At 47.3% G+C, this 12,497-nt stretch overlaps 1 protein-coding gene across 4 annotated transcripts in view; it reads left to right on the top strand.

Moving 5' to 3' along the window:
* evlb (Enah/Vasp-like b) overlaps window positions 1-12,497 on the top strand; it is a 199,944-nt gene that overhangs the window by 60,392 nt on the left and 127,055 nt on the right. For 2 of the 4 annotated variants that reach the window (XM_084315408.1, XM_084315407.1), the window contains exon 1: window positions 1,548-1,897. The exons of 1 other annotated variant lie outside the window; for it this stretch is intronic. In XM_084315408.1, the coding sequence (XP_084171534.1) occupies window positions 1,797-1,897 (101 nt within the window). In that variant the 5' untranslated portion in view covers window positions 1,548-1,796. Of the gene's footprint in view, window positions 1-327; window positions 371-1,547; window positions 1,898-12,497 lie in introns of those variants that run through there. One more of the 4 variants, XM_084315412.1, reaches the window with a different exon arrangement.

Genomic DNA, 12,497 nt, shown 5'->3' with positions numbered 1-12,497 from the left:
CGGGAGCAGATTAGTATCTGCCCCACTAATATAAAATATAATCTACATTCATCTGGAATGTCAAGTCACAGCAATAGGAACGTGTTTGTTTTCTCATAGATTACTGTATAAGCATTGTGTGGACAACATGGTATGGGTTGAATTGTATGTAAATGGGTGGCATGGAAATTACTGCATGGTGTTTTTGTGTGAATGTGAGGGGTTGGAGTGGCATTTGGTGTGAGACATTATTAAACATTAGTGTGTTTTACAAACACCTACAATATCCATTCAGGCTTACATTGTCTTTCTCATTGAAGGATGCATTGCGTTTATTTCCCCAGCCACCTGTGTCCCGATCTGCATGCAGCCATTATAGCCATCAAATCAGGTTTTGTATGTGTGTGTGTGTGTGTGTGTGTGTGTGTGTGTGTGTGTGTGTGTGTGTGTGTGTGTGTGTGTGTGTGTGTGTGTGTGTGTGTGTAGGTGTGTGTGTGTGTGTGTGTGTGTGTGTGTGTGTGTGTGTGTGTGTGTGTGTGTGTGTGTGTGTGTGTGTGTGTGTGTGTGTGTGTTGACTCTCCTTGGCTCCACCCCAGCCTGGCTCGCCGCCTCACATCAGATGCAAGCAAGACGGGAGCCATCGGATGAATTAACATCTGTCGCTCCTCCTCCCTCCTCTCCTCTCCTCCCTCCTCTTCTCTCCTCTCCTCCCTCCTCTTCTCTCCTCTCCTCCCTCCTCTCCTCTTCTCTCCTCTCCTCCCTCCTCTCTCCTCCTCTCTCCTCTTCTCTCCTCTCCTCCCTCCCCTCTCTCTCTCTCTCTGCGCTGGCTTATGCATCTCTTGCCTCAGCCAATCCCATGTGGCTGAGAGAGGAGGAGGAGGGGCAGGACCAACCGGCAGCCTGCGGGCCCGGCGGCCCATCGCTCTTGTCACAGCTGGGAGTGGAGGAAGAGGAAGAGAGGAGCGGGGGAGGAGGGGGGTGGGGGGGTGTGGGGGTAATCCAATGAGACACACAGAGGAGAGGCGGTGTGAGGGCAACGCCTCACAGCACTGGGAACCTCTCTCTCCCTACCTCTCTCTCTCTCGCGCGCGCGCTCTGAGTGTAAAAAAAAAAGCCAAAGGACTCTCATCACATCTCCTCTCATTCAGTCCTCTCTGAACACAGCTGCTCTCGCATTTTCAGTTCTCTCTCTCTCTCCCTCTTCCATTCTCTTTCTCTCAATTTAATTTTATTTCCCCCGTCTCCTGTTCTCTCTACCTGCCAAAGGATGTATTGGTGACCAAAACAAAATAGGATTCTTCTTAATTTTTATCTTTTTTTACTCCAAGAGGCATCGTCACCATCATCATTTTCTCGGACTCATCTTTGTTCTGTGGTTCTCCTCCGGTGAACGTGCAGCGCTCGCTAGTGGGGAAATAGGTTAGTGTGTCTGTGTCGAGCCGGGCGGCAGAGGTGATTGACTGTACCATCTGTGGAGGGGAGGAGGAGAGGAGGAGGAGGAGGAGGAGGAGGAGGAGGAGGAGGGGGGATGCCTACCTGGTGGTAGTGGTTTCTGTATCCCATTGGAGAGGAGGACGACGAGGAGGGAGGGGTTGACGGTTATCGGGATGCCATCGTTGAACTTCGACCTCTCGCGTCAATCATAAGCCGTCAGCGACAACCCGACAGGACAGACGCGGGAGATTGAGGAGAAGAAGAAGGCGAAGAAGAGGGAGAGGAGAAGGTGGACGGAGAAGGAAGTGTATTTTTCTCCCCTCTCGTCTTTTGCTGTCACGGACGCAGGGGCTGACCCGAGAGTCTGATGTGCGTCGGGCGCCATGGACATCAACCTGCAGTCTCATCGCTTCTACTTCCCTCAGATCTACTGCGCCGCCGACCCCGGGGCTCAGCCACCGCAGATCACAGAGTTCAAAGTCAGGTAGGTAACCTTGGTAACCTTGGTCAGGGACCGAGCGGAGCGTCGGATCAATGGGTGAACAGAGAGAGAGAGAGAGAGAGAGAGAGAGAGAGAGAGAGAGAGAGAGAGAGAGAGAGAGAGAGAGAGAGAGAGAGAGAGAGAGAGAGAGAGAGAGAGAGAGAGCTCAACCTAGTGATGCTGAGTGAATGGTTGAGTCACTTTGGTCCGAGTTTCACAGAGGAAGTAACCCTGCACTGGTTTCTTTTTGATTCCTTTGTCAGTAGAACAGATGCCTCTCTGGAAAGACTGGGAGGAGGATGATGTTGTGTTTCATAATGTTACAGATCCCCACGTCCCCAGCCGCTGCTGCCACCGCTGCTGCATACCAAGCGTTTCTATATGATGAGTGTGGCTGTGAGCGACTGGCCTTTGCAGGGGGATGGGCCTGCATGCTAATGGGTTAGCTAGCTGAGCAGGGGGAGCTGTGCCGAGACTCCTGGGAGAGAGGGAGAGGGAGCATTGATGGCTTCCAAAGGAGGCTGCCAAGTTTGGCAGAGCAGGGGGTGGGGGTGTGACAGTGGTGCTGTTGTGTTGTGTTTGCCCCCCCGAGGGTCGGCGGGCGCTGCAGCCTCGTCGGTGTCCGCCACTGTGCTTCTTTGTTCTCTACGCGTGCCCTCTCCTCTCTCTTTTTCGCCACCGCTCTCCTCCTCTCATAAAACGCTCGGAGGCTCCTAGGGTGCCTTGTAGCATCCATGGCGGCCCGAAGCCTGTCGCCATGGTTGCAGAGCGTTCAGAAGACGCATGCTCAGACACCCTGTTCTCTCTGTTCTTTGTCTTCTTACATGCCAGTGCGTACGCGGTACGAGCGGGTTGTTGTTGCATGCACACCCCAAGGACCCCCGACGTGAAGTCAGGTGACATTTCACGGCTGGGAACGTGTCGATGAAACACGGCGGTCACCTGTGGCTTCTCCTATTCCAGTCAACTACTTGACCTATCCATCCATCCGTCCGTCCGTCCGTCCGTCCGTCCATCCATCCATCCATCCATCCATCCATCCATCCATCCAACCATCCATCCATGGTCTCAGATTCCCCTGTAATCTGGAGGGTTATATGTTTTGCGGTTCCTCCTCTAACAGCTCTGATTAGTGCAGCTTTAAAGGACTCAGGGAGAGTTTTGCCTGCTAAGCAGCTTTTAGCGCCATGCTGCAGGGGCTTTATACAGGCAGACACTGTGATGCTATCAGCGCCTGGCCACAGTCCCTGACTGCTGCTGCTGCCCAGGGCGGGCACCACCAGGGGAAAGACGAGAGAGTGAGAGAGGGATGGAGGGTTGACTGAGAAGGGGGTGAAAGTGGCTACAGCTGACCAGATTTAACACTTTAACATCTGTGTTAAATGGTGTCATTCAGTCATTTCATAAACTCTATGGAGCCTTATCTATAGGGGATGAGACACTCTTTCACCATACAGTGTGGGTCATAGAGCATTATCCTCTGCATTATCCTGTACATACGGTGTCCGGTTTCTGTTCTCACAGCTTTCTAGCCACCACCAGTGTGGTATGGAACTGTGCCGTCAGGGAGGTTTATGTTTGACGGATGTAGCCTGAGCCAGTGTTGCTGTCAACAGCAGTCCTGTTCACAGCCTGACCTGACTGATGGAACACTCGGCTTCAGCAAACACCAGCAGGATATGACTGTTTGTTGTGTCTGTCGGGGTGGAGACAAGTTGTAGTCGATCCTCCTGGGAGAAAAAAACTAAAAACATCCTGAACCATATTCTCTGGTTGTGATTTACACACTCGCCGCGCTCTGCACAGAAAACAAAACAGAAAAAATAATCAGCAAGCCTTTGAAACGATTAAAGAGGCAGGCTATATTTTCACACAATAAATTTTTCACAAATCTCATCTTATGCAATCACGCACTGCTTATGGAGCCGTCTGTTCTTTTGGAATGTACATGTGCGCGTGCACACACACACACATACACACACACACACACACACACACACACACACACACACACACAGACTGTTGGTGAATGAATAGAAATAAGACATACTTGTATTGCTTTCTCTCTCCTTACAGATTCGTCACACATTTAACTTTTCCCCCTGGCTGTCTATTTGCGTGCGTGTGTGCATGTGTGTGTGTGTGTGTGTGTGTGTGTGTGTGTGTGTGTGTGTGTGTGTGTGTGTGTGTGTGTGTGTGTGTGTGTGTGTGTGTGTGTGTGTGTGTGTGTGTGTGTGTGTGTGTGTGTGTGTGTGTGTGTGTGTGTGTGTGTGTGTGTGTGTGTGTGTGTGTGTGTGTGTGTTACCTCCATTTGAGAAGGAAACAAACAAACACAGATCTTATGCGTCTGGATCAATAACCAGGTTATTAGTAGAGAGGAAGAAGAGAGGATGTATAATATAATATGTACGTGAGAGAGAGAACGTGGGAAATTATGGCTAGAAATCTTTCTTAGAAATAGTGAGAGTGGAAATATAAAAGAGACAGAGGGAGAGAGAGTGAGAGAAATGAGATGAGAGTGAGAAGTAGTGAACATACAGTAGGAGACCAGAGGGGAGAGGGGGATGGTGAGAAAAGCAAAGCTAAGCAGAAGAGAACGAGAGAGAGATGGGGGGGGGGGGGGGGTTGATAGAACAGAGGAATACAACTGAAATAGTGTAAGAGGGGAAAGAGGGTAGCTAGGTGGCATTCTCTTGAACCAGGAGAGAAACGGGTTAGATATGATGGTTTCAGGGCGGTACACGCTTTGAAAAAGCCTTTGTGAGGGATGCTGGGATGCTCCATGCCCATGGTGACTGCGGAAGTCCACCCCACAGTGTTGCCAGATAACCATGACAATGAGCCTCAGTCCACGCCACGGGAGCTACACGCAAACACACACATACGTACACACGCGCATTCATGCACACATACGTATACACACGCATTCATGCACACATACTGTAGGTACACACAAACACGCATTCATGCACACATACGTACACACACGCATTCATGCACACATACGTACACACACACGCATTCATGCACACATATGTACACACACACGCATTCATGCACACGTACGTACACACACACACACTCATTCATGCACACATCGGCTGAATACTCCTGAAGCCTCGTGCGATATCATATCTTGTTGTGTGTCTTTGTATCTGTCTGTCTGCAATGCTTTGGCATATCTCATATTAGGGCCAGGCGATTTGGGGGGAAAAATAAATCATGATATTCAGAACACAATAATGATGTATATATCATTGATATCTGCTTAGGCATGGACAATCACATGGACGATTATCCAGTTGATGATCATATTGGACTGCATGATGGAAAGTGTGGAACGGTATGTGGGGGAGCTTGTCTCCTCTCTCTCTGTCCCCTCTACCAAGTTTTATATCCCCCCCCCCCCTCTCCTGGGTATAAATAACGGCCCCTTCCTGTGAATCGGTCTCTTCTCTCCTGGTGATGAAGCTGGTCACTGGGATGGGAGCCATCCAGGCCATATTCTCTAACTTTGTATTTGATACCTTCATTCTGAGTTAATAAATTGTATTAACCGGATCTCCATTGACTGACTAAGTTATTATGTAATCAACGGCTATCATAACACTATTGAAATTTTCAATAACCATTCTCAAGTATTTCAGATTAACTCTGAAATACTTACTGTGGGTCTGGGGAGGACTCCTCTGTGGAGTCGCCACCTGACGGCTAGGAGCTTCACTGGGAGAGCTTAACGCACACCGAGGTTCACATTATTTACCCCAGATCCCCTTCCTGCTGAACAGCGACTGACCAGTAGGACTCATACGCCACCGGCTTCCCACCCACGAACACTGACCAAGCCGGAGGTGCCGCTGAATTTAACCCGGATATTTGCTTTTTCATCATTAATTTAGACAACAAAATGACATATCACACTTATCACACAATATCAAAGCAATTTCACGATATGAACACAGATGAGATCGTCAGTACTGTATATCGCCTATAAATCACACCACATACTGTATACCAGTACAAATTCACTCAGGCTTCATATGACTTCCAAGAGGAAGCAGGACTGGAGAGAGGAGACGACGATGGTTGCTCGCTCTGTTTTTCAGGCTCACCCTAAATTTGAACCCCCTTTTGCTTAAACCAGGGAGTGATAGGGTTCACCGACCTATCCAAAATGGGATTATGGATTACTGTAGCACCGGGCCTAATCCCCGTCGGCTCAATGACGAGCCTGGTCCTCCCTCAGCGCTTTCACTCCACATTCACCTCAGTCCAAGACTTCAACCCCAGGGCCACGCGGTACATTATTGCCTCCGGATTATATATGCCGGGACAGACAGCAGGCCGTCCTATTTTTAGGCCTTCTCAGGGGGTGGAGTAGGGGGCAAAACGTCTCTATTATTCAGTGCGCTGCAGTATGACAGATGAAAGATTGAGACCACACACACACATGTCTAAGACGGCCCAGAAGACGTGGTTAGACATGCATGAGAGGTATTCTAGGCCAGGCGATCTTCTAACTGACGCTCGGTGGAGAGAGTGGCGTGTTTACCCTGGCATTTTGCAGGTTTTAAATGAGGAGAGGTAGGGGCTGCGTAACAGAGACACTTTGTTGGTTTCAGAGTAGTACCCATCTCATCCATTGCCTTTCCTGAACAGCAGAGAGAGACTAAGACACCATTCGTTTGGGGTCAGTTAGACACACATATTTGAATACATTTTTCTTCACGAGAGACGTCTACAGTAGCATCCTTCTACAGGTGTAAAAAAAAATACAGTGAATGAAATGTGTCATGCTTTTAATTTCAAATTTTGCACATGGTGTTGGATTTTAGAATTGGTGGCAATTCTCCAAATAGCGACACCCTCTTTTAACCTGTTATGAGTCGGATACTCCTGTACTGTACTGGTTTATCTTCAGAATAGATAGCTGTGGTCATGTTTACTGCAGACGGTTGTAGCGTAGTCTTTGCTCCTATCAGTTAAATGGCAGCGCCGGGGGAGAGAAAGAGAGAGAGCACAGCCTCAGGTCCTACTCCGGTTCTCTCCATTATCTCTCACTCTCTCACTCCTTGTAGAATGAGAGAAGTGCTCCCTCTATCCAACGAGAGTATTAATGGTGGCTGACTCTGCTGTCAACCGCATTCCTCTCTCTGCCTGGAGACTTCACCTCCGTCAAATGGAGGAGATCCATGCATTTTTCAAACATTCCCTCCATGCTTGCAGCTCTCGCTCTGCTGTGTTTCTCTCTCTCTCTCTTTCTCTCTCTCTTTCTCTCTCTCTCTCTCTCGCTCTCTCTCTCACGCTCTCTTTCGCTCTCTCTCTGTCTCTCTCTCTCTCTCTCTCTCTCTCTCTCTCTCTCTCTCTCACGGCAGGGGGGCCTGAGTACCTCTGCTCCACTGTTGGATAAGTTGACTCACACTGGGCTTGATTGGTCAAAAGATTCTTACATGCACATACTCTCACACACACACACACGCACGCACGCACATGCACAAACATGCACAAACATGCAGACTCAGACCACCTTGAATTTAATTTAAGTATGGTGAAGTGGCCACCTGTTGTCTCAGATGGAGTGAGACGGGCGGCCCGAGGCTTCAGACTGTGTATTAAACATTCCAGTGCTCATTAGGTAGAAATCAGGATTCCCAGGGAAAATATCCAAGATAGGTATATGTCAGGCTCCACCTTGAAACTACCATCCTCGCTGCATGTTGTCCCACGCCCCCGCTGAAGACATGTTTGTGTTCATACTGTAGGAAGGCACAGCCATAGAAGAAGGCAGCAGAGGCGAAGCATATGGCTGAGTTGTATGTTGTTTGAATGTTTGAAGAAAGTAGAGGGTTACACATCCAGAAGAATCCTCACAGGAGACCGGAGAAAAACTGCAATCAGGAATGTTTGCTCACTGTTTTATTGCTCCCAAAGTAACTTTTTACGCCATACAGAAAAGGATTATAAGAAACATATCGTTTTTGCCTACAGATATCATTGCCTTGGTTACTGGTTGGTTAGTCATGGTATCAGTCCACTATTGACCTATCTCAAACTCTGCCCCTCTTTTCTTGATCCTCCAATCATAACTGTTGCTTGAGGAAGCAACAGCCATGATTGGAGGACCAACAAAAGAGTTGTTTGATATAGATCGATTGGTTGTGCCTTGCCCCAACTGAGTTCACAGCAGATTAAAAGCCCAATTCATCAGTATAGTATATTGACCATGTGTTGTGTGTCAGTGATGTCAGAGGAGTTGACCATCTTTAAACATGTGTCCTCAAACCTCCAGCCCATGTTTCCACCCGGGGTTTAGCTCAGACAATCCTCTTGTTTCATTTCCAATCGCTCTGCTGTGCATTTTCTCCCTGGGGACGGATGGTTGGGTTGGTTAGGGAGTAATCCGAGGTGGGCGGAGGGCATGGCATGGGGGGTCTTTGGGCGGTCAATACTTTGGACTTATAAGATCATCCAGGCGGGATGAGCTGGGCATCGGGACACTTGCCAGCTCTGCACCGGCTATACCAAGAACCCGAGAACGCTGGGGACGTCAGTTTCTCTTTGTTTTGTTTATGGAGAGTGACTCTAAAACCAAATAAGAGAGAAAGATGTCCTTTTAGAACTGGTGACATGGTGCCTTTAGTGAAAACGTTTCCTCAGTCACATGTTATCCAACGTCTCTTCAACGTCCAGCAGAGTGAAAACTTTGTGACAGGTAGTAAAAATGTACTTTGAGGAGTCAGGAAACACCCGAACACCGTCTTCACTTGCTGAATAATAATATCAGTGAGTTGGATGCAATCCTACCTGGAGGGGAGAGAGCAGATGGTGGAGGTAAACGGTACCATATCCCCCCCCCTCACAGTAAGCTGTGGTGTTCCACAAGGAAGCATACTAGGTCCGCTACTGTTCCTAATTTATGCAAATGACATGTCAGCTTGTGACTGCAACTTGTTCCTGTTTGCGGACGACTCAGCCCTGCTGGTCTCTGACAAGAACAAGTTACAGGTTGAAAAAACCCTCAGCTCAGAACTAGGCAAAATCTGCATATGGCTCGCTGATAACAAACTATCATTACACATGGGAAAAACAGAGTCCATTCTCTTCGGTTCAAATAACAAACTCAGCAAGACCGACGGCTTCTCAGTTACAGTGGGTGACAATATTATCACAAGGAAAGAAGATATTACCTACCTGGGTTCCATCCTAGAGGAAAATCTTTCCTGTGACAAAATGGCATCCAATGTAATAAAAAAAAGTCAACCAACGAACTAGATTCTTGTACCGGATCTCCTCACTGGTAAACAAGAATACCCTGAAGACTCTGGCAGGAGCACTCATTCAAGGGTACTACGACTATGCTTGCACCTCATGGTACCAAAGCACCTCAAAGGCGCTAAAAACAAAATTACAAACATCTCAAAACAAACTGGTCAGACTACTGCTTGACCTTACTCCTAGAACCCACCTCACCCCTGCCCACTTTGACAACCTAGGATGGCTTAGAGTAGACGACAGAGTACAGCAACTTGCAATGGGCCTGGTCTACAAGATACACTACACGACCAAGGTACCCATGTACATGTCAAAATACTTCCCAAAGGTCAGTGAATACCATGATCACAACACCAGAGGGAGCTCCACAAATCATGTTAAACCCAGATTTGGCTCAAACAAGGGACTAAACACGTTTCGCAATTATGCCACATCAATGTGGAACGCCCTACCCAAAGCTGTAAATGAATGTGAATCACTACCCACTTTTAAAAACACTCTCAAAAAACACCTACGGGAGACTGCAATTCGAAACTGGCCCCTGTAAATGTCCTAACACAACCCCCTCCAATGTACAGTAAATTACCAAGTATGGTCTTGTCAATATTCCAATGTACAGTTTTGTTTGTATAGTTGTACAGTGTCCCCCACCCACCCCTCCTACCCAACCCCCCCCCCCCACTCCTACCCAACCCCCCCACCCACCCAAACACCTCCAATGTACAGTCCCCCCCACCCCCCCCCCCCCACCTACCCAATCCAATGTACAGTTTCTACGCCAAATGTATATACTCTTTTTTTCTGGACTCTTTTTGTATCACAAACAGTACTGTATTTGCAAATCTGGTATGTCATAAATGTATAGATGTAGCAGTACTGTCTATCTGTATGTCATGTATGTCATATATGTTACGATGAATTGAAAATGGGGGACCCTGATGTAAACAAGACGAAAGTCTTTCTCTGGTCTGCATCCCCTTAACAATTTGAGCTGTACTGTACTGTACCCATTCTGCAATCTGTTAATAAAGTTTTCAATCAATCAATCAATTAAAGCCCTGATTGAGAAAGTGGAGAGTGGGCGGGTGTCTCCTCTCGGCCACGCGTTAAAAGCCCTTCATATACACCCGTCCTCCTCCACCCCGATCTCCCTTGAAACTCTTTCACCGCGCTGCTCCACAGCTCCGCAACATAATCCTCGGGTTACTGAGGTCGGGAAACGGTTAACCCTTTCACTGCCACACAACAGCCGGTTAACCCTTTCTTTTTTTTAAACTTTGGCCATCCCTCCGGCTCTTTTTTGCGTTTATCGCATTTTCTCTGATCAAGAATGACCGACAGACAGAAACAGGTTGAATGGGGGTACAGATGGGGGGAAGACACTCTGAGAAAGGCACGGCTGCAGTCCGGGAATCGAACTCGCTAAACCCCAGATCCGTGACGAGCACGGTTGTCCCCGGCGCCGAAATAGCGCTCGAGGTACGCGGTGAGCTACTGGAGCTGCCACCGGTTAACCCTTTCACTGCCACACGACAGAAGGTTAAGCCTTTACTATCACACAACCGACCGTCGGTTGTGTGATAGTAAAGGGTTAACCTTCTGTCGTGTGGCAGGGAAAGGGTTAAATGCTTTATATCATCATCCGAGGGATGCAGTAAACAGAATGCCTCGTCCCTCCGCTCTTCAGGGCATTCAGCTGGAAGTAGACCATATATTCAGACCTGTTTTATGATTCCTTGACTTGGCTTAGTACCGCTTGGACGTCCCAGTCGACCTCCCCCTTGTCAGTGTGGTACTGAGCCTTTTTCCGTTTTTACGAAGAAGAAAGGCCCCAAAGCGCAACAAAAGCATATACAGTAGACACAACAAATGACGATTAACATGTGGTTAACAGTCTGTAGAGTCTGCCTTAAAGGCAATGTCGTTAGATCTATTTAACCCCCACAACACACACACACGGCTCATGCTACTGGTAGCTAATGAGTACAGGATACAAGCCCTGTACTTTGCACATTGTGTCAATCTAAAGCATTGTCTCAGGGGCAACGCCGCAGCTGTGGTCTGTAATTATAGTGCAGACTGTCTGAAGGCTTGCCTCCTTCAGAGCTATATATATATATTTATATCTCCCTGCTCATTCATCTTTTCTCCACAGCCATATTATTTTCTAGGCCAAGTGAATATACCACTCCAGTTGTCATGCCAACAGATTAGCGTGCTCTTGCGTGGTCTCAGCAGTCTGCAGTGGGGTATGGAAGAGGGAATGTTTGCATGTGTGTGTGTGTGTGTGTGTGTGTGTATTGTGTTCACTCATGTTTTTTCAAAGGCTCTCCAATCTGCAGGGTCTCTAGGCTTCTGCCCTCTCCTTTGCACACATGCACGCACAATAAACATACATACACACACACACAAACAAACACACACACACTGTACATGCACATGTGCATCAAAGACTGGAGTGGGACCCAAACGTGGGACGCAAGAAGTTTAAAATTAGCCTCCAAATGATTCTGAGAGAAATCGGTATCTAAAGCTATTGGTGATAATTATGTTGCCAGAACCTAGTAAGATGTAAACTGTTCTATAGACTGAATGAAGTACTGTATTTAGTAGGCTACAGTAAATATCTAGTTAGATGTAATGTTCTATAGACATAATTGAATACTGTATTTAGTAGGCTACAGTAGATATCTAGTTAGATGTAATGTTCTATAGACATAATTGAATACTGTATTTAGTAGGCTACAGTAAATATCTAGTTAGATGTAATGTTCTATAGACATAATTGAATACTTTATTTAGTAGGCTACAGTAAAGATCCTGCACAATCACCTGCAAAACCATGGTTTTGGTTTTAATTGTTTGGGTGGGCAGAGGAGCTGCTAAGAGAGCCTTTGCGACACAGTGCCAATCAGTGCCCAGCCAATCAGCGCCCAGCCAATCAGCGCCCAGCCAATCAGTGCCCAGCCGGCTATCAGCCGCCTCTCCAACAATAATTGAGACTGGTAGTCTGCTTTTACAATGAAAACGTACCACTGGTTAGTTAGAATGCCAAAGTATGTAGCTGGTTCATCAGCCTTGTTCCATAAGACTCTTAATTGTTCGTTTCAATAGTGTATTCCTGGTAGTTCCTTTCTTGTATGAGTAACGTTATGTTACCCTAGGGCTGGGCGATATGACCAAAAATGTTATCACGATATCACGGAAAAAAAATTCATATCGTTCGATATCGATAATTATCTTTAGTATTAGTATAAAATAACGTTTTTTCTTTTAAAATGATTATTTAAACAAAAAATGTATGTTTCTTTTGCAGCAATTCTTTGTCGTT

This window comes from Notolepis coatsorum, assembly GCF_963971535.1.
Source record: "Notolepis coatsorum genome assembly, chromosome: 5".
In the NCBI taxonomy this organism is placed as follows: Eukaryota; Metazoa; Chordata; class Actinopteri; order Aulopiformes; family Paralepididae; genus Notolepis; species Notolepis coatsorum.
This window is presented reverse-complemented; position numbering and strand designations above follow the sequence as displayed.